This window comes from Eutrema salsugineum, unplaced genomic scaffold, assembly GCF_000478725.1.
Source record: "Eutrema salsugineum unplaced genomic scaffold, Eutsalg1_0 scaffold_2, whole genome shotgun sequence".
NCBI lineage: Eukaryota > Viridiplantae > Streptophyta > Magnoliopsida > Brassicales > Brassicaceae > Eutrema > Eutrema salsugineum.
Genome location: NW_006256829.1, coordinates 7795420 through 7818604, shown reverse-complemented (window position 1 = coordinate 7818604; position 23185 = coordinate 7795420). Strand labels below are relative to the sequence as shown.

The window sequence follows — 23185 nt, the reverse complement described above, 5'->3', positions numbered from 1 at the left end:
TCATTACCAGTTTTATAAAAACAAATAACAATTGTTTCACACTGATTTTGTAACATATCAACGCCTGATAAAGTCATATTCTGGAAACCCTTTGACAAAAAAAATGAAAGTCATATTCCGTTGACGGGGGTTGAGCCCGGGCTTTCATAATTTGAAAGTTAACTAGTGTGCAACAATGGATCTGATTACTAGGAGCCCAACAAATATTTTACTTAATGGTATGATCATTAGTTCAACTGCAACCCATTGTAAACGTATAGACTCAAAATGGGCCCTATATGTGAATGAGGATTATGATTAGTTATATTTATTTATTTTTGGTAACCGAGATTAGTTGTATTTCACGTTACAAATAAATTATTGATCAATGCAATTTCATTACATTTTCCCATTTTTTTTTTTAAAAACAACCATTTTCGATCGACGTCGCGAAAAGTAAAACCTTTTATTTTAGTAAGACAGAAAAAAAAAAGTTTTTCAAATCTCGTTTTTTTCATGTTTTCAACCACCGAGACGGCTAAAATGGTTGCACAATGTGAGATGGGCTAATTGGTCAACAAAATTCCATAAATATATAACACGCAAGAAAGAAAAAACCAACTCGACATAGTTTGGTCGAATAGTTCTTCGTGCTTACTGGATAAATAATTGACTGTTGGACGAGTTCACATCAAAAAGAAACATGAGAATTCGACATCCACGTACTAGAAATATCAAAGTAATATTCATGGACTTTATGAAACACACACAAAAAAAAAAATCAGCATACATAATTATACATGGCTCATTGAAGCACTCATATTATTCAATGCAGTATTCTATAATATTAAGAAACTTAAATCTTAAGTATAAAGATACATAAATGTACTCATTATCAATTGATTTTGAGTTGAAAACATATAAGATTTAATATAATACATAACACGACATTGTCAGCTAAAGCAATATTATCGATCTATAATATCAAATAATTTTGCAAAACATCTGTTGTAGACCTTAATTTGGTTTTGAATGTTGTATTCTGAATCTGCTATTAGGTACACAATTATAATTTGTAAAAACACTATAATATATAGATGAAAGGAAAACAATTAAAGATGTATGTAATTTTTCTTAAAGGCATGTACAAAAAAATCAAATTGAATACTTTTTTTAACTGTTTTTTAAACTGCCACACCGGTAAATTAGTTTTGCTTGATTCTTAAATTCTCAAACTAGTTTATGCATCTATTCATTTAGAAGTTTAGAACTATCATGAGGAATTGAATTATTGGCCGACAAAATAAGCAAGCTGGTTTCCCTTCCTATCGAATTTAAGGATCTTAGTAAATTGTAGTATTAAACTAAAACGCACACAAACTTGTTTCATTGATAATGATATAGTGAAGAATGAAAGCAAAGCATGTCCCGTGCATTTATGGATAGCTCCCATGTTTGTGGCTTCGTATAATTAGCTCTTATCCGTATATTATATTTGTTGTGAAATTGCCAACACGATCATATTCATAATTAGGCATTATTAGATATTGGATATTGTGGGTCATCGTATCATATGATAAGAGATCTATGAAGTCATGACATTCATATCAATAACTGTCAATGTTTAAAGCCTTATATAGTTAAAAAATAACTGTCAATGTTTATTTGCTTTCAACTTACAATTAATTATCCGATTAGTCCATATCTAATACCATGATAAATTAAAGACAAGTGATAAAATCGCGGGTGAATATAACGAATACACAATAGATATCTTTGTACCAAGTCACATAGTTGACCGAAGTAGAGGAAAGATAGAAGAAGTTCTTAACATATTCTCACAATGAAAAATTGAAAGAAGAATTAAAGTTTGCCTGATCACATGCTCTTAGATTAATGTTGGTAAAAGAGACCATGAAATGATAACTCTTGTCTCCTTACTTTTACTAATGGAAATACTTTTCCTTTTCATATCTTTATATATATATAAATATATTGATCTGCATATTGTTAAAGGAGAGAATCATCTACAGTCTACACTCTTTTAGTGGATCCACTATCACGATTACTACGAAAATATCGTGCAATATTATAGACTTATAGTTATATAATATTAATCATTATGACCATCGATTATGATCATCACTTGACAGTACATGCCGAGCGAACCAAATATGGAGATATTACTTTCCTTGCTTTACATCAACAAGTAAATCAATGATAAAATATTAATAAATATTTATTTAGGTTCGTATTTTAGGTTCTTACCTTAATTACATACTATATTATCTCACGTTATTTATTTAATATTTTTCGTGATATTACACTGACATATAATGCTTGATCATATCCAGATGTATTATCACATAAAGAGAGTAAAATTTTGAAAATATTATTATATCATTTTGAAAATTGATGCAAAAAAATAATAAAAAATAACTCTTTCAACTCTGCTTAAGGTTTCTAGATTATCTTTGACCGACTATTATGTTCAAATATTAACGATAAGCATTTCTGTTTCTGGCTATATTTTTTTTTCTTGTTTTTGAGAAAAGACTTATTCTGGCTATAATATTGCGATGTTGATATCAAATAAGAAAAGAGAAGAGCTGTTTTATTCTGTAATATTCACGTGAAATTTAGGAACGAAGATGGGAGGTTTTTTTTTTTTTTTTAACGCGAGTTGTGATAGGTTTAATAATTGAAAAGGGAATTCCGTCAAAACTTTGTCAATATATATTGGCGGAAAAAGTTTGGTTACCTGCCTTGCCTCTTTTGCTGACCATGGACCTCCACTTCTCATTGACTCCATGCTTCTTTGTTTATACACATATACACTAAACGTACTTTATCTACGCAAAATTGGAAAAATATGGTTCAAAAGAAACATTCGTTCCCGCTCTTTTCGGTGCACTTGACTTTCTTGGAAAAAGACAAGAAATCATGTTGTATCCCAAGAAAAACCGAAGAAGAAAACAAAAGACTTTTAAAGAGCGGAGACTATAATGTGAGTGAGTGAGACCAAGTCAGTAAACTACGATATTGGTCTTCCACCAAATACTTACGGTAAAAGAAGAAAAAGAAAAACGAAATGTAAAAATCATTTGAACCTCGTTTCGTGTAAACAGATATAAGAATGATTTGCAATAGAAAAAGGGTGGGGAGTCTGGTAGTTTAGTGGTTAGTGGAAGAAGTTAAGTTGGTTTTTTTATGTCTCATATTCTTTTTTTTTTTGTATGGAAGGATAGTTACTTTTGTCAATAGCTCAATTTTGGCTTAGAATTTTGGTTCCGAATTTCGAAGTATATACAAAAAAAGAATTTGCGAAAAGACATGAACTAGAGTGGTTATTAACCACATATTTAACTGACCACAATATAATGTTTCGAAGATTATGAGCTGAAAAACTAAAATTTTTACGCTATAATGCTATATTACTACTGAAAAACTCCACATATTTAACTGACCACAACAAGTAAATTAATGATAATAATGTAGCTATATTACTACTGATAAAGAATTTCTTATAGTTTGCGCGGTAAAATATAAAGTGGAGTTAGTTGCGATAATGTTGCAAGATATGATACAATCATGTGCTATTAATCTATTTATTTATTTATTTTTTTCCTTCTAGCTATTTGGTTAATTATTGAAATCTCGGAAGAAAGCTACATACCTGAAAAAGCTCGATCTGCTTTAACCAGTCCAATAAGTTTTTACTTATTTATTTGTCCTTCCCTCCCTAAGTTGTATCTCCATTCTCTGTCTCTCCTCTTTCACACAATTTTTATAGAGAATCAAAATATTTTTTAAGCTCAAATTTAGTAGAATTTATGGATAACCAAAGCAATGCTCTTCTTGGCTGGGCTTACTATTCTCATGGAAAGGTAATTTTGTCATTTTTTTCTTCTTCTAAATTTGAAGTTCCTCTGTTTTCTAAACAAAGGCAATGCTATTCTTCAGCTTTTGCTTTCTCTTTCTTTCATTTTTGGTTTTGCTTAAATTGGCGTATAATGTATGTCCAAAACAAGAAATTTCTTGAGGGTTTTCTTTATTCTTCTTCTTGCTCTCTCAGCAAATGAATGCTCAATTCAATGTTTCCCAGTATTTCTCTCTCGTTATGTCCCATCTAGCATTTTAAGAGGTTATATACTTTTTCTTTTTTTCTTTTTTCTTTTATGTGTCTGACTGTTTCTTACTTTTGTGAAATTCTACAGACAACAGATGACTTAAGACAGTCTCTACTGTACACAACACTAGAGCTCGAACAAACAAAGATGTTTGCTCATGAGGAAATTAGGAAAAAAGATGAACAACTGAACCATCTTAAAGACATCTTAAACAAAACCATCAAAGAAAGAGACGAAGCTCTCGAGAAATGTCAGCGTCACATGTTTGATAATATCTCGCTTCAACAACAACAACAACAACAGCAGCAAAAGCATATGACTCCTCCTTTATCAGGAGCTTCCAGCATTGAAGACGAAACATTGCAGCCACAACAACTAGCATCCAACAAGAGTTTCTCATCCTCTGATTGCGAAGAGAGCTTTATGTCACCCACTGATCATGTCATGACCCCACCACCATCTCAGCTTGAAGAAGTCATTATGGATCCATTGTTTCCAGACAAGCCATTGCCTGAAAAGGGTAAGCTTTTACAAGCTGTTATGAAAGCAGGGCCTTTGCTTCAAACACTCCTCTTAGCTGGTCCATTACCTCAATGGCGCCACCCACCACCGCCTCTCAAGACTTTCGAGATCCCTCCTGTCACTGTCCAATGCCCAATTGTCAACAATGGGTGTGGGAAATTCAACAGGAAAAGAGTTTTCTCAGATGGGTCATATTCGGAAACTAAGTATCAGAAAGTTCTTTTCCACTGACCAAAAGTTCTGGCTGCTGATCTATATTCTTAGTCAAGTTATTAGTACTAATAGTCATCTAATATACCATTACATATGTCAATTTTCAGGATTAATCCCACTTAGTAGGGTTCAAGTGGGAGTGATCTTTTGTACGTTAGTCATGCTCCATTGTGGGAGACTCAGTCTGATCCATTTAGGGTTTAGATTTAGACTGGTGGGAAAGAAAGACAAATTAAAAAAAAAAACTCCCCTGGTTTAACCTCCAACTCAATGGAGAGTGATACTATGTGAGAGAGTTTGCTATTTTACTTCTTTCTCTAGGGATGCTTGCTGTGTTTTTATTTGTGGGCGGGTCTTAAACCCATTTTCACATTCATGTTTTGGCTCCATGATGTGGGGTTTTTTTTATTTCTTCTCATGTTTATGTTTTTTCCCTCTACCACACAAGTTGAGGATGATATATTATGTTAAATTTCTAAAGCTGAAGACTTTAGCTTCATTTTGTTCTTAATTGTGATGTTATGTTAGTAACCTTTGAGATATTTTATTTAATATTTTGTTTGAGGAGGAGATGGGTGAAAAATCGTTAGTAAAGCCCAATAACCAAAAGGTCCAAAAGGTACAAAAGCCATTTTTTTGTCGGTTGGGTGGGTCCCGAAGATCTGGAACCGGATCTTTTTGTTCATCTATTGTATAAAGACTCAGTTGAGTCTCACAAGTTTGACACATCAGCATTTATTTTTTTCACACATCAGATTAAAAAAAATTATGAGAAAATTAAATAATTAAATTATACTAATTTCGTTTTTAATTGAACACAAAAACCGAAAGAAAAGTACATATCAATTTATGGTTCATAATAAACTGCAAATTAATTTTATGTTGGAAGAAAGATATAATCTCAAACAATCTCCAATTGCTTTCTAATATCAACTCAAAATTCCACAAGTCAATATGTAAAAAAATTTATTCTTCGTCTCCTCTTTGATTTATGGGTTTTGAAAACTGTATTATATTTCTTGTATTGAATTCATTCTAGTTTTGTTTACATAGACATTGATCAATTTTCTTTGTATAAAGGTATATCCACCAATGACAACCCTACCACCGGGACAAAGGGTTGAGACTTGAAGTCTCGGGCAGAAATTTGGCAAAAATATTAAATTTGTCTTACAAAATACATATTTTTATCATTAAAAATTAACTAACAAACAAAAAAACAGGTTGAGAAAAATAATAATGAAGATATATTTGGTTAGGTGCAAAAATAAAAAGTATTACATCTAAAAAAAATAATGACTACATTTTTACGAGTTCATATGATATTCATATTACCAAATACAAAAAATTAGATTAAACTTATAAAAAAATGTCTATTAATAAATTATATTAAAACAAAAAATTACATTTAATGACTATATTTTTACAAATTTGGATGATATTTTATATTATCAAAAATAAAAATAGATTAATTTTCTAGAAAAATAGAATTTTATAATGTATATTAAAACAAACAAAACACCTACATATACACGCGTGTATTCATCTAGTGTAACATAATGTTTAGGAGTGTCAAACTAGACAGTCAACTCTTATGGATTAATTCACCCTATTAGAATCAATATATAATTTCTAGCTAAATAATAGACAAATCACCTAAATCACTTTTGTAAGGGTAAACGAATAATCTCTCAAGTTTTATGTTCTTTAGCCAAAAAAAATTTTGTTTTCTTTTGTCGGCAGAATAGATTTATGTTAATTGGATACTTGTTTAGACAATTTTCATTTTTAGATGATAGTTTTCCAACATAATTTTTATTTCATTTTTTGTAACATAATGACTAAATATGAAATATCAAATTATATACTAAATATAGAACCGACATACAAATTGAAAACTCGTTTATTTTATATACATATATTGAAATATGAGTCATGGCCCGGAAAAGAAAACAGTGAGATAGGACACAACCCAACAATCGACATAACAAAAGCCAACAAGAAACGAGGGACAAAGACAGACGAAAGAGTTGACAAAAAAAACAAGACACGCGAAAGATAAAACCAAGTTGCAATAAGATTTGTATACTTTGTAATAGTTTTCAATAAAAGGTGGCGACGCTTGTAACGAACCATCACATTTCCTTAAGGACCAACCAAATATGCTAAATATTCCCACGTATCCGACCATTATTTCATGTGGACTTTGATGTATCGTGGTATAGTGCCAATGTCTAGGTCCATAAGAACTCTATAAGAGTTTTAAGAAATTAGAACTTTTTCATTAAAAAAAAAATTCTACGATAATTATAATATGAGCTCGTAAACAAAAACATAAATAAATGCCTACCAGTTTATGAGTTTTATGATATTTATTTTCAATTTGTTCGTCTTATTTGGTTGTTTAGACTATGTTTAGTGGCCATAATATCTCATATCTAATTTTATTTTTGGATCTTCTATATTCGGGAGTCGAATTGTACATGAAATAGCATTCGCAATATGCATGTTAATTTGTGCTGATATAAACCAGAATTGATTGATACTTCTAGTACAAATAACCTCCCTTGTGGAAATTCAGACACAAAACCAGCTCTGGTTAGCGTAAAAACCAGATCTGGTTAGTAAATAAGCAGCTCCGGTTTAAAAAAATAACAATTAACCGGTCGAACCAATAAACTGAGGCACCCCAGAGGAGCAAGAGTGACTATCCGAGCCTCTCTGCGTCTGTCTAGTGTTGTAGGAACCGCAGCAACTGCATTTATGCGCGATCAAATGAAACCGAACGTTCGTGTTTGAGCTGCAGTCATTGCAAAGAATCCATACCTGACTCAACACACCACATTTTAAATCCAAATCAGAATGTGTACATACACAAACAAATGACACACACGAAATACAATTACAGAATTCCATCTCGTTTACCATCTTATTTTCGTACAATTTTGGCATTGGGTATGCAGCAACCTGCAATATTTTTTAAATGTTAAAACTTAATGAAACATAAGGGACCAATACAAAAGATACCATTAGATTATGAAGCGTTACCTCTTCATCAAGTTTCTTCCACAAATTGGACATGTCACATATGGATTTGGAGCAAACAGGGCATGTGTATCTACACAAATCAACAAGAAAAGTTTTAATCTTTGTTTATTAAAGTGTTAATCTTGCTTTCATCGGTTGCACAAAGACTTGAGAGTCATTTTACCTGTTATGTAGCCCCATATCTTTTGTGCATTCTAAATGCATAGTGTGACCACATCGCAGGACTGTTATATCTCTTGTGGAATCAAACAGATACTGAGAACAAATAAACCCCAAATCAGGACTCCCTTACGTTGCATTGAGAAATTGGTGGGTTTGATTCTTTTTTACCTCAAAACAAACCGGGCAATTGTGATGCATTGCGCCTTCAACACATTGGTGTTTATCCTCCATAACTTTGGAGTAGCAGCATCCTGTTCCAAGAAAACAAAATAAGATCTCTAAACAAAGACAATCGCGAGCATTTTGTGGAAACAAGGACATAAGGTACTGTTCTTACGACATCTTTTGCAATGGAAGAAGTTTTCTTCTCCTCCGGTCCTAGTAAACCAACATCATGAGATTACAAATCAACAAATTAGTCACCAGATCACAATATTTTGTTTCTTGAATTGGTAAGCACAAATCACAAAGTCAGTGTAAAAGTGAATATATACCGGCAAATCCCACACTCATCGCAGTGATATTGCTTCTTGGAAAGCTGAAACAATCAATTTGAGTCTCATTGGTACAATTTCAGGTGATAATAAAAGGATGATGAATCGATTAAAAAAGCTTACATCATCGTCGAAGAATTTGCATTTCGAGCAAAAGTACTTCCCCATACATACACCACAACTGGAGCAGTTTTGCTGGACCTGAAGAAAACAATCAGAAGTCAGTATCAAGAAACTTGCTTACAGAAATAAAATCAGTATCAAAAATGTTGATACTCACATCTTGTTCTGTCTCACAAAGCGAGCATACGACCTGAAAAACCGAATGACGACCAAACAAGTGTTATCAGTGAACAAACAGAATCAAAATGTTCAAAATATAGCAGACATTCGTTCCCAATCTGATGCTAAAACCTTTGAAACTTCATGTCGAGGAAGCTCATGTCTATGAAGCTGTTCAGTTCGAAGAGAATCCTGTGAAATAAACATTACACATTAGTTCTACTATAATCGATAACTCAAACTTGTTCTTTCACATCTCTACAATATTCTCCTTTTGACGATATCCAAAGCCAGGGAACTAATCAATAGATGTTGCTATCTAAGTTTGAGATTAGATAGTATATCGTTGGCCATAAAAGTAAAAAGATAAAAGATCATTATTAGTTTCATACCTTAGCTTCGTTGTGGCAATGTCTGCAATCGAAAATTTCATCACAACATGGTGCTCTAATCTTGCATCGTCTTCTATAATGTGAGCAACTAAACACACAGATGGATAAATTTGAGGGGGGAAACAATAATATTAAGATTGAATTCAACAAAAGATGGGAAATTTAAGCTTTAATACCCATAAAAAGATTCAAAAAGAAATAGATGGATGATCTTTACCCGTAATGCCCAGATCCAATCTCCATTAGACCCGCAACCTGAGAGGCAAATTCTTGATTTTGTTCATTTTCCTGGAAACCCATCTCCATAATTACTTCAAGTTTTGATCTTTCCTGCTTCGAATCGACCCCAATCCGTAACAGACACAGAACTGCAGAAGGTTTTTTTTTTTAATATAAAATCTGAAGAAATGCAGTGGCGTTTGTTAATCAGATTCAGGGGGAGTTGCAGAGAAGAAAATAAATTCGGTGGATTTATATGGTTGAGATGAGCGAGAGATGACTCGACAACACGCCAGATTTTTTTCTTCGCCTAACAACAAATCTAAACGCAATTAGAATAAAGGAAAATAAATATGGTAGTAATTTGCAAACTATACAAATTTGGTTTTTCTTTCTATTTTGGTTTATTTTATATGCGAATGATTGAAGTCTCAGATATTCTTGGTTGGACTTTTGTTAAAATATCTTATCCTTTGCATTATGAGCTGAAACCAAGCCCCATTCATATTTTTATATTATTTTCGGAAAATTCATTCATATTTCGGAAAATGCGAGAAGAAAGTAATAAAAATAAGATGTTGACCCCAAAAAATATACTTATTAAAATTACCCACAAATTACAATTATATTATTAATAAACGAAAATAAAGAGCTTTTTATAATGTTAAGCACTCGGTTTAGATTTGATTTCAGTTGGCGCGTCATTTAAGAACCAGGTTTTGTGGTGTGTCAACGTGTCATGTCCAGTCTTTTTAAGAGCATCTCCATCAGGGTTTGTTTAGGAGAAATTGGCTCAATTTCATAGGCATATCTATTAAAAATAAATGGAAAAAGCCCAATATACTGAGGAGCGCTCCTTATATAAGAGTTGGAAAAGATGGTCTCTTATACCACGTGGAAGTTTGTGAGTGGGTGATTTTATTTTTAATTTTTAATTTTTTATTTCATTTTTCTTTTGGTGAAAACTCATTTTCTTCTTCCACCGTCGCTGGATGACGAGTCGACGACTTTCTTCTTCCACCATCGTTGTACAGAAAAATCAAAACAAAAGCCCACAACACGATGGTCTTTCTTTTTCTTCCCTCTCGTTTCCTCTCGATTAATTGCCCACATCATTCATTATCCGATTTGATTTGATATTTTCTGTATAGTTTTGACTTGTCACCAGTTTCAGGGTTTTGCAAATTTCCCCTCCCACTACAATTGAATGAGTGAAAATCGTGGTGAAGCTAAAAAGGACCCAACACGGTGAGTCAGCGACCGAGCCAGAGCATTATAGTTTAGCTTTTGACACAACGACGGAGGAAAATCTCGACGTCGACGACAATGACGTCGACAAAAACAATGAAGTCAACGAAAACAGAACAAGAGACAAATTAAATTATAAAAATATGGATTACACTAATGGATGAGAGAAATACAAGAATCTCTTAACTATTCTTATCTTCAAAAAAATATAATAATTTAATCCTAAGAGACCCAGCATCAGTTATGATTGGTCTCTAAAAGCTGAACAAGATATGATTGGATAAGATCCTCCTTCTTGCAGAATGCTGACTCCACCTTATCGTGAGAATACAAACAAGTTTAAATCTATCGGTCCTTATTTGTAATTAATTGCGCCACACAATATAAAAATGGATTAATCATGAATACATCAGTTTTATTGATATATTTATTATTAATGAATAAAACCACTACAGTTCCCATTTTGTTCATCTCCACAATGGACCGCAGCTCTAGAAAATTAAAAAGGTGATGTAGCCCATCATAATTATCATGTCGATAAGATTGCAAATGCAGACTATATCAACGATTCTTTAAAACATTTGATGATTAACCAAATCTCTATATCGAAGCGTTTCCACTAAATTTAATCCTCTAAATTTATATTAATATATCAAATTTTACAAATATAAATCCCGCCATTGCAGAATCCCTAGAGAGGTTTACAGATGTAAAATTCCACTAAATTTAATCCTGCTAAATTTAAACCTTTCGGGAGATTTTTGTTCTCTCAAATTGGATAAGCTCCTAAAAAATAAGGACCGATACATAATCGGTCTATAAAGAACCAGCTCTCTGACAAAACCGGTTCGGACAAATCTTTATATTATTATTTGAGTAGATATTTCATAAATGAACCTTTATTTGTAAGATATTACATAATATTTTACATAAATAAACATTTATTTATAAAATATTACATAAATAAACATTTACTTAAAAGATATTACTTAAACAAACTTTACAAATATAGAAAGCTCAATTAAATATATGGATATAAATCAAAAGTATATTTAGTTTCTTTACTTATTAAAATATTAAAATATATTCTATTATTTTAAATAATAATCAATCCATATATATGAAAAAATCAATTTAAACTTTTGCAATATTTTTCATTTGTATTTTCATTATTATTTAGTATCATTTTTTAAAATTAGTTCAATTATTTATATAAAAAATAAATTTATGTTTTCAAAATTTAAATTATTTTTTTTAACGGGTTGGTCAAAAATAGTTTAGTAAATTGTGAAATATATTAAGTAGACGGGTTTTTCCATTTTGACAATCTTATATATAATCATTGTTAACACATATTATATAATTTATTAACTAAAAATGATAGTTTGATCTCTAATAAAATATTCACAATTAAATTTTTATTTTATGAATATATATATATATTAGATTTTAATCCATATTAGTATGTATATAAGTATATATATATATATATATTAATATCATATCCCTTTCATATTTAAAAAAGCTACTAATAATTAAACCGCATAATAATATATATACAAGTAAATATCAGTTGTGTGATATTTATATAGATATTGTTATCTAATTGTTACCAATTTTATTTATTTATATTTTTTGGTAAAGAACTTTTGTCACCAATTTAATTTAACAAAAAAATAATTAAAAAAATATTACCCCGCATAATATGCAGGTTAATTCTTAGTCCATTACAATTCCGATGTATTCTGAGGTTCACTGCATATTGATCTATAGGAACCACAAGACCTCTCAATCGCATCACTCTGCGCCGTTGGATCTACTAACAATATTTGGCCTATATATATATATATATATATATATATATCTCAATCAAAATGCGTTTTCTTAATTCAGTATATTTCACGTACCATATTGGTGTGCGTGGTTTATATACTAGTATATATCTTTGTATATATGCATATACGTATGTGTATAATATTTGTTGATAAGCATATGTACAACTCAAACGTAACAAAAACAGGTCACAATGGAGGCGCCAACTATTGAGAGACAACTTTTCAAACAGACAGTTTCGATGTTGACCATGATTTTTTTTGTTAAGACGAAACAAAAGACAAACAGAGAAACAAATTTTACAGCCAGCAAAAAAAAACAAAAACAAAATCGACCTGAAAAAATTTGACGGAATTAAACATAATTCTGTCATTACATCATGGCTGATTCTCCAGCAGCGGCGCCTTGGCCGCCGCATAGCAACGCCGAAGTTTGTTACGGAGCCGCTTTTTTCAACATCTCCTCCTATGGAATCCTGGAAAACTATAAATCTCCGAGTGTCATCTTCGGATACGCATTGCCTCTTCTTGAGATGCAAATGATTCTCATCTTCGTTTTAATCGTCTTATGTCATATGTTTCTTAGATATATTGGCATGCCACAGTTGGTCTCTTACATGCTCGTAAGTTTAAAACCAACCAAATCTCGCTTTCTTGAGCCAAAAACAATAAGCTCTTGATTTCTTGTATCGTAAGTAACGAGTCTCTCTTCTTTTTCTTTTTTCCTTCTAAATTAGGGCGGTTGGCTTTTGGGACCTCACGGCCTTATTGATTTGCCGGAGTTTTCTTCGGACCGGTTATCGTTAGACGCAGCGTTGGACGGAAACGTAGCGTTGGAAAGTATGGCCAAGTTCGGGCTAATAATGTTCACGTTCTTGATGGGCGTCAAGACCAACAAAAGAGCGGCGTTTCAAATCGGTAAAAAGCCCGTTTTGATCGCGGTTTCGTCCTATGTCATGACTTGGATATTTGGATTAGCTTTCAGAAGCTTCGGTCTCGCAAAAGCCGACCCTCTCTATATGCCTCTGAAGCGGGCACCAGCAGAACGCACCGTGATTGTAGCGGTTCAAGCGGTTACGATGTTACCGACCGTAACGCAGTTCGTTTATGAGCTCCAGATTCCAAACTCCGAGCTCGGCCGCGTCGTCATATCTATCGCCGCTTTCAACGATCTCCTCGGCTTTTTGAATCTTATTATCGTCTCTTACATAGGAACATTCAGGTATGCAAGGCGTCAATTTAGATATCAACATTATTATTTATAAGATCATTTTTTTTTCGTTTTCAATAACATTGGAATTATGTGCACACCAACAAAAATATTGGAATTCATATACTTTCTATTCTATTGTTATAAACCTTATCAAAGAATAAAATAATTTATACAATCGGAGTTTTAGGCTGTAAATTAGTCTAAATGTTGGTCACCAAAAAGTTAACCATTTTTATTGCTTACATTTATCTACAGATAAAGATCAATGCATATTTATATATTGAAACAAATACACTTTTAATTTTATAATAAGAATTCTACATGTATTTAGACAATTTTATGAACATTAGTTATAACAATTTGAAACGGTCATGCATGCATGCAGGTTCAAATCGCCGGGGATAGCGAACCGGGACGCAGTGGCAATGATAATCTTAGTTCTAGTGATCATATTCATCATCAAGCCTGCGGCTCAACGCATAGCCGACATGAACCCTGAAGGCAAGCCGGTACGGAAACTCTACTTATACGGAACAATCATGACCGCAATCGCTGCGAGCATTTACACAACGTTTTTCAACCACATCCACATTCTAGGAGCTTTATTGGTTGGCATGGCGATCCCAGACGGTCCTCCTCTTGGATCGGCGTTAGAGGCCAAGTTCGAAAGCTTGACTACAAACATCTTATTCCCTATTTCAGTCGCGGCCATGACCATGAAAGGTGACATTTTGAGGCTGTTTTATGCATTCGATGACATATCCGTTAACATGTTCCTGGTGGGTTTTACGTTGTTCGTGAAATGGATTGCCACTTTCGTACCTTGCTTGATCTGCAAGTTACCTACTAGAGAATCCATCATCGTCGCCACTATCATGAACTATAAGGGTTTTATCGACTTATACCTCTTTGAAACCGCCAAAAATAGAGGGGTAATAAATTCTTGATTCTCCTGCTACATGTATCTTCATTGATTAGCATCATGGTTTTTGAATTAACGAGTTGGATTATTTCTCTTAACACAGAATTTGTCACAAGCGACGAACACGTTTCTGATGATTTACGTGCTATTAAATGCGGGGATTTTGCTTACGATCGTGAAAGCACTAATTGATCCAAAGAGGAAGTATATTGGATACGTCAAGAGAAACATCATGCATCTGAAACCAAACTCAGACCTCAAGATCCTAACTTGTTTGCACAAACCTGACAACATCTCAGGCGCCATCTCGCTGCTTCAATTACTTTCTTCGCCGTTACACAACGATAACAAAGACAGAGGAGTCATCTCGGTCACTGTGTTACACCTCGTGAAACTCACGGGACGTGCGTTTCCAATCTTGGTACAGCACGACAAGCGTTCTAAACCGCGGTTGCCTCAAAACTCCTACATCCAAACGATGATGCTCGCGTTCAACGAGTTTCAACAAGAGAACTTGGCAACTACGACTGTTACTTCCTTCACAGCTTATTCTCATGAGAATCTAATGGACCAAGACATTTGCAACCTCGCATTAGACCACCTCACATCGATGATCATCACACCTTCTGGACGAAAATGGTCACCGGATGGTTTATATGAATCAGACGATATTATGATCAGAAACGTGAACGCTTGTCTCTTAGATCGGGCTCCATGTTCGATAGGAGTGCTCAACGACCGAGGCTACCGCAAGAACAAGAAGAGGAGTAATGGTATCGTAAACGTTGGTGTGATATTCATTGGTGGCAAAGATGATCGTGAGGCGCTCTCGCTTGCGAAATGGATGAGACAGAACCCTAGAGTGCGTCTCACGGTGATAAGGTTTTTGTCTGCTTATGGACCAGAAAAGTGCAAGAACTGGGATTACCTTATTGATGATCAGGCCTTGAGTGATTTGAAAGAAACGTATTCGGACGCAGAAACTTTTGCTTATATGGAGAAGACAGTCAACGGTGGTCCTGCGGTGGCTACCACCGTTAGATTGACGGCGGAAGACTATGATTTGATGATTGTAGGGAGAGATCACGACGAAGATATTCTGAATTTCTCTGGATTGGCGGAGTGGATGGAGCTTCCGGAGCTAGGAGTCATTGGAGATTTGCTTGCGTCTAAAGATTTAACAACTAGGGTTTCTGTTTTAGTAGTTCAACAACAACAACAACATGAATGATTGTAACATGTCAAAGATCTCTGCAAAAACGAAAAAACAAAAACATAAGTTCACATTGTGGGTAATATTAGAATATCCACATTGTAGATGATAAATGACATGGAGCAATCATTTTATTTTGTCAATTGGTTTTGAGTTACAAAATTCATGATTCTTAAAAATTCATTGATGAAGGTTGTTTTCTCTCTAGTATAGTGTATTACTAGCAACAACACATTGTAGTTTTCACCTGAGTTGTATAGTAATATAGAAAGAATAAACGATTTATTTTTTCCATCAAAATCCTAAATTTCAAACACCATAAAATTTAGGTTTTAGGAACTAGGACAGCTTCTAAATTTTGAGGTATTTTAAAAACTATTCCAAATATATGGTATTTGGAAGTTAAACTTATTTTTCAAAATTATATTGCTCTTCTAGTGAATTCAACTGTATCCTAATTATGAGAAACAGAGTTAACAAAAAGTAAATTTGAATGAGCTACGTGGAATTTACAAAAGTATACTATTGTTACAATTAAATTTCTAAGTCTACAACATATAATGAAACAAAAAAATGGTAAAGTTACAAAAGAATTGTGTAGGCAAGAAGAAGAAAATAAAACTGACCTAAATCATAAGTTGTTGTTGTTGTATAACCAAAACTGAAGCCTGGCAATTAAAATCCTGTGAAGTCAATAGATCTCCGATAATACCAAGCTCCTTAAACTCACTCCATTCCTCAAGCCCATCAGTGAACACACTCTTCCTCCCTTTCCCTCTTCCCACTATGAACATATCGAAATCGTTGGCCATCGATTTCAGCAAAGCCGATGTCTCAGACGCGTCTTCCACCGCTTTCTCCGTGTAGAAAACATCTACCAATGCCTTGCTCTTCACGTCTCTAAGCAGTTCATCGTCAAGCATTTTATCCCACTCCGAGTTTTCTTTTGCTTTCACATCGGCGTTGATCATTCGTAACACTGTAATCTTAATCCTGGGGTCACGGGCCATTCTTGTTGCAAGTGTCACTGCTTCTCTATCGTCTTTGCCGCCTAGAAAGATCATACAGACTTGGTAAGATGACATATTTAAAACCGTGTCACTGATGTTTCTCCTTCCGGAGCTGCTTCTGTAGACAAAGATTCCGACAGAACATGGCGCCACTTGGAGAACGCTCTTGTTAAGGTCCCGGATCATGTTGCTGTCTGAGATGATGGAAGTTCCGTCCGCAGACCATGTCTGGTGAAAAGGAAGAAGTATGAGAGAAGTAGTGTTGTTGAGTGCAAGCATACAGATGTCTCCGTGCATCGTATCGGGCATGGATACGGCCGTGTAGGTGCTTACAAAGACTGATCCGTAGAAATCTTTGCGGAATTTTGCAAAGGAGAGAACTACATTGTTTGAAAAAGACGTCTCCTCTGTTTTGCGAGTCTGCAGTGTGTGGGAAATGAAGATGGGATTGGCTTGTCCCACGAGTTCCATCAAGTGGAGGACGTAGGCTGCTACAGGTGATTCCCGGGACGGGCAAGTAGCTTCGAGAAGATTGATCATTGGGCTTATATCATCGGTTCTGTAGATGCAGGACAGAATCCTCAGCTCCGAGTTTGGTTTCAAGTGCTGCATATTCCGCTTCTCGTACCCTGCATACATCCTCGATGGGTCGTATAAGTACCTCAAAATCGGAGGTATGACTGCAGAATTCAACATTATATAAAGACACGCGACAGTGAAGGTCTCGGGACGGACAGACTGCAAAAGGTTTCAAAGTATAGAAGAAATGAGACATATAGTTTTGTATAAACATGATTATGATTATGGAGGCATATGTGTGTATACATACCCCTCTTTGGAAGGCAAAAGCGTAGGCACCAAGCTCGAAGATGCCTTTAAAAGACATGATAAGAGAGATAGCGAAGCTGTCTTCCATTGGCATACCGTAGAACAAAGCAGGAAGAGCGGTCAAGATGAATTTGACGACGAAAGATGTTACCATGATGTACAAAACGGCATTGAGATCTCTCCAACCAACTAAAGAAAACATGTCGAGCTCCGTGGAAGATGAAGCAACAAAAAACGGAAGAAAAGTGCCGAATATAGCCGACTCGAACTTCTGAACAATAGCAGAGCCTAGAGGCGGGCCATGAGGAACAGCGAGACCTAATATGAAAGGTCCCATGAAAATAGATTGCTTGCACCAATCCGCAAGGATGGCTGATCCAGAGACCATAACGATGATTGTAGACAGATAGATTGACTTGACAGGACGACCAGAAGGCGTTCTTTTAACAATGTAGAACATCAACGGCCTGAAAACATAGATGGCAATACAAACAAAGAGAACCACTACCCCTGCTCGCTTCAAAGGACGATCACCGGCAATGACGTCTCCTATGAAGACGCTCCCAAGCCGTGTTTGCTCGTCCTTGAGCTCCTTCATGAAGATGAGAACGGAAGCGAGAACAGAGGTGCTGAAATCACTGATGACAGCAGAAGATATGGCTAGACGACCGAGCTCTGAGTTCTGTAGCCTGAGCTCAAAGAGAAGGTTTCCAACAACAGGGAAAGAAGAAAGGCACTGGATTGAGTAAACCACAACGGATTCCAAGGAACTGAGAGTGTTGTCCGAGTTCTTGGTTCCTACGTCCTTGAGGTTTCCGAAAAAGATAACGGAACAGACCAAAGTGGAGAGTAACACGGAGGAGATGCCAATGGTAATAGCTTTTCTACCCGTGGTGCGGATCAAACCCATGTCCATTTTAACTCCCATCAAGAACCAGAACATCATGTAGGAGCAAGCAGAGGTAAGACTAAACACAATCTCTTTGTAATCCTCTGTAGTGAAGAACCTCCTCACCGCTGAATTCTCCTTAAGAAACGACTTGCTTAAGAGAACACCAGTCTGCAAAAAACAAACACAACCTCGAATTAGAATCCACAGATTATAATTAAAGATCCTTAAAAAAACATTTCTTTTGAATAACTCACAAGCATATGGGAAGTGAAACGGATCATGCCGAGACGCTGGAGGAAGAAATGCAAGAATTGCCAGAGGAAAGAGATGATGAGGAATATCAACTGCAAGTGTGGGAACGTGTAATTCCAGAAACTGAGGTTGACATGAGGATCTGGGAATTTCTGAGCAGGCCAAACGCCATTGGAGCTAGGGTTGAGAGGCAAGACGTCGCAGATCATGTTTGATTCTCTCCATGTGTCTCTCATGTAAAGCATCTTATCATCTCCAAACTCCATTTTGATGAAGATTAGAAAAAAAGGGATTGCAGGAGGAATATGATGGTAGAGAACGATTACAAAAGATTTTGTTTTGTTTTTCATACAAATTAGATATATGAATTTCTCGATTTATTACAGTTAAGCTACCAGAATCAAGGGAACAAAGTGGAAACTGTGATGGTTTTTCATATGGGTTTTAAAAACACTAAGAATAGTAAATAGTGATGGGCAAAGAACTAACCAGAAACAAGATTCATGAGATTCTGCTTACTGTTAGGTTTTTTTTTCTTACAGTTTACAACTAATTTACTGGTTACCTACCAGAACAGAATGCCAAAAGGTGAAGAAGAAATCGTACCGATAACCACGCGCCGCCGCTATTTTTCTCCGGCAGATAACACGCGCTGCCTACGCCGTTTTCTCTGGCGTCTCCGATGGAATTTAAGATTACGGCGACGAGTAATCATCTCTGTTATCTGCTTCTTGCTCCCGTCCCGTTGAATTGATTGGGAGAATCTGGAATCGACGTTTCTTCAGATTCTTCTTCGTTTCCTGGTTTGCCAGCGAATATGCCGGGAACAAACAAAACCCAAAAAAAAATTAAAATGGTTTAGGTTATGGGATTATTTATCACATTATCCTTAATTAAGCAATTAAAAGGCCCCTATTCGTCCTACCTAGAAGCATTATTTTCCCAAATTAAATTTGCCTTTTTGCCAACTAATTTTGCTTTTAATTTATGTTTTTCTTTTTCTTCTTCTCTCAGAATAACGAGACCACTATAGTTTAGTCCATCAGATCTTTCTTACATGTTGAAATCTAGAGTAGTTAAGTTTAAAAAAAAAAAAAAAAATCAGAGTCGATTCTCTAGGAAAGACAAAAAAATCAGAGTCGATTTTCAGACTCCAAGCTCATAACACAGATGATTTATAAGATTTAAATAAAAACTAAGGATGATTTATGACATTTGGAATATGAACATCCTACACGAGATACTCCGGTTCGGTTAAATTATTATAGAAGTTTACACTTCGATCCTGATTTAGTATATGTTTCGCAGAAAAATGAGATATATAGGTTTGTTTTTGTGGGTTTCTATGATCAACTCTGATTTTTCCAACAAAATACAACAACGTACTTGGTCGCATAATTTTGCTTCACTTCAGCTTTCTTGTAAAGACGAATCACTAGATTTAACTAAAATCATTCAAACACAAAGATTCTTTGGCACGTGAACTGTGAAATACATTATGGTAGCAGTTTTGTTAAACACGCAATTGCGTTAATTAACGTGACATTCTTCCATAAATAATTCACTAACGCTAACCAATTCAGCATTAATCATTCATGCACTCGATATCAATCCTGACTATTCATAAATAAATATAATCAAGTTACTTCTTCGAAATATAAAAAGAGTACGCTAATTAGGCCAGATTATTTAACTAGAATTGCAACTCATGCCGATTGCCACATTATTAATTTTCCCTGCAAGATCCAATAACAATAGCACGCGTTTACATGTGTGCATGTAAGCAGATAAGAGAGTATTGATTGTAGAAGCAGTATTTTTTAAAGGATTGGACATAGATGTGTGACATAAGATATTATGTGAGCTTAACAGTCATATGATTGTATCTTCAAATAATACATGAAGAAAATGTCATGATAGAACACTTAAACTTGACTTAGGTTAATCATTATTTAATGAAATTGGGATTGACATTCATCGTTTAAATTAAGGTACAGCTAACAAACCCTTGGTAAGGTTTTATGCGAGGGAGGTCTTACGTCGGGATGGCCCTTTTTGCTCTCTAGTTGACTTCTGAGTTAATCCTATTCACATCACCTATGTTTTTTTTATTAATCCTGTTGACCTAATAATTTGAAGGAGAAAAACATCATTCATGACTTTCATTCATGCATTGTATGATGTAATATAGACTAATGCCCATAAATCTGACAAAAATGTATCGAATAAGCCATTAAGGGACTAAATTCTATGAAAGTTTCTAGAGGACTATCTAAAAACAAAATTTCTAGAAAAGATATGATAAACTAGTTTCAAAAATTATTTGCAAGTCCATGCGTTTTAAAGTCAACTAATTAGTCAAAATTAACTTTGTATGAGAAATTATAAACTTCCAACTTAAAAACAATCAATGGGCAATGACTTAATTGACACATGAATCTTATATATAGTTGAAAAATGTTCAAATTTATGATTTGTAATATTTAACATTCTAATTATAATGGATTTTTTGAGAGGAGGACACAAAATTATTTGACAATAGGTGTATCAGTTCATGAATCATATATATAGTAGTTTAGACAAGTTGTAGCTTCTAATGTAGAGCATTTTAATTTTAATTTTTCTTTCATTTCCAACTTTTAACCCGATAAAGTATAAGTTTGGCCGATTTTTTGGAATCTGATAAAATGATACAAAAATAATATTTGTCTATGACGTACTTGTGTTGTGTGGCTGTTTTTTTTTTTTTTTTTGTGTGTGTGTATGTGTGAATTTGTATGTCACAACTCGCAAGTATTTTATACGGTAGAGGGTAGGGTGTCTTCTTCAATGATTCAATCCAACCCTCTAAACCGTCCGGCAGTGGCATATATATGAAACAAAGATACCACAATTAATGAATCTAAAGAGTCAATAAAAAAAAAAGTTTAGAACAAAACTTAATCAAGTTAGATTCTTGATATTCTTTGATGAATCAAGAAGAGCATATTATGAATAAAGGAGAAGGATCAATGCCTTGCTTCTCCGAGACGACCAATACTTCCTCACAACCTATCTATACTAATACCGTGACGGCCGGGACAAAGTCACCGGAGAACGACGACGTTTCACTCTCTCTTCTATACAATCTCTCTACCATTCAAGAGACGGTCCATCAGATCCAATCCCTGGTCAGCTTCTTCATGATCTCTAATACTTCGGGGTCAACGTCGTCTTTGGCTGTGGCTAACATCGAAAGTTTGGTTCAAGAGATCATCACGGATGCATCCTCAATATTGTTTACTTGCCGACAACTCCAAATCTCATCTAGCAACAACAATGATATAAAAAATGATCAAATTGCAGATGCAATGGTTATGGAGTTTCCCCCACAAGAAATCGACCCGGATCGTGATTTCATGCGAGAGTCGTTAACCAACCTTCTTGCTGTCCAAGAAAGAGAGCCGAACTCGTTTCTCGACCAGACTACGCATAAACTTGACTGGTACGGCACTCAAACCATAGACCCTAAAACAGAACATCGTCGTTCTAAAACAAGATCCGGGAACTATGATATATTGGAGCTAGACGCAGCAAATCTACTAGCAAAATACACGCATTACTGCCAGATTTGCGGTAAAGGGTTTAAGAGAGACGCGAATCTGAGGATGCACATGAGAGCGCACGGAGACGAGTACAAGACACGCGAGGCCTTGATCAGCCCAACGAGACATGACAAGAAAGTCGAATACTCGTTGAAGAAACATTACTACTCGTGCCCTCAACAAGGGTGTAGATGGAACCAGAGACACGAGAAGTTTCAACCGCTGAAATCCGTGATCTGCGCCAAGAATCATTACAAGAGGAGTCACTGTCCTAAAATGTATATGTGCAGGAGATGTAGTGTGAAGCACTTCTCGGTTCTTTCGGATCTTAGGACGCACGAAAAGCATTGTGGGGATATCAAGTGGATTTGCTCTTGTGGGACTAGATTCTCTAGGAAAGACAAACTTATGAGCCACGTTTCTTTGTTCTTGGGGCACTCACCGGCCCATGTACCGTCGCAGCTGCACCCGCCGATGATCACTCCCTAAAGTCATAAGATGACGGCTGAATTCGAGTTCTTAAGAGATTTTATAGGACGTATCTGAAATGAGATGTGCTTATGTGCATTCAACTCTTTTTCTTTTTCTCGAGTTTGTAGATTCATTATATTAACGTTACTAAGATGATATACCAAGACGTATCACAATGACTTGTGCATTAACGTTAATGTTACAAATGATTTTGGTTCTGATTGGTATAATGCATTGTGGTTATATAGTAAAAAGCATTTCATCATCCATGAGTCCGCT

The 23185-nt window shown here is 34.9% G+C and overlaps 5 protein-coding genes across 5 annotated transcripts; 3 read left to right on the top strand and 2 right to left on the bottom strand.

Moving 5' to 3' along the window:
• The first annotated feature begins 3805 nt into the window (after positions 1-3805).
• LOC18016568 lies at positions 3806-5191 on the top strand. Its single transcript, XM_006400739.2, has 2 exons — positions 3806-3866; positions 4197-5191. The coding sequence occupies exons 1-2, from the start codon at positions 3813-3815 to the stop codon at positions 4860-4862; spliced, it is 720 nt and encodes a 239-aa protein (XP_006400802.1). The 5' UTR covers positions 3806-3812; the 3' UTR covers positions 4863-5191.
• Positions 5192-7361: 2170 nt separating this feature from the next.
• On the bottom strand, positions 7362-9805 carry LOC18016567 (E3 ubiquitin-protein ligase RZFP34). Its single transcript, XM_006400738.2, has 12 exons — positions 9440-9805; positions 9223-9310; positions 8963-9022; positions 8829-8861; positions 8672-8749; positions 8549-8592; positions 8392-8432; positions 8223-8305; positions 8056-8147; positions 7893-7962; positions 7770-7811; positions 7362-7670 (listed from the first exon to the last, which is right to left on the bottom strand). The coding sequence occupies exons 1-12, from the start codon at positions 9526-9528 to the stop codon at positions 7503-7505; spliced, it is 888 nt and encodes a 295-aa protein (XP_006400801.1). The 5' UTR covers positions 9529-9805; the 3' UTR covers positions 7362-7502.
• Positions 9806-12901: 3096 nt separating this feature from the next.
• Positions 12902-15887, top strand: LOC18016566 (cation/H(+) antiporter 9). Its single transcript, XM_006400737.1, has 4 exons — positions 12902-13144; positions 13259-13743; positions 14120-14666; positions 14760-15887. The coding sequence occupies exons 1-4, from the start codon at positions 12902-12904 to the stop codon at positions 15885-15887; spliced, it is 2403 nt and encodes an 800-aa protein (XP_006400800.1).
• On the bottom strand, positions 15817-19699 carry LOC18016565 (cation/H(+) antiporter 3). Its single transcript, XM_006400736.2, has 4 exons — positions 18854-19699; positions 17709-18767; positions 16496-17617; positions 15817-15907 (listed from the first exon to the last, which is right to left on the bottom strand). The coding sequence occupies exons 1-3, from the start codon at positions 19199-19201 to the stop codon at positions 16496-16498; spliced, it is 2529 nt and encodes an 842-aa protein (XP_006400799.2). The 5' UTR covers positions 19202-19699; the 3' UTR covers positions 15817-15907.
• A 2121-nt stretch (positions 19700-21820) lies between these two features.
• On the top strand, positions 21821-22924 carry LOC18017686 (protein SENSITIVE TO PROTON RHIZOTOXICITY 2). The gene has a single exon (XM_006400735.2). It carries the CDS (start codon positions 21821-21823, stop codon positions 22922-22924), a length of 1104 nt encoding a protein of 367 aa, XP_006400798.1.
• The last annotated feature ends 261 nt before the right edge of the window (positions 22925-23185 follow it).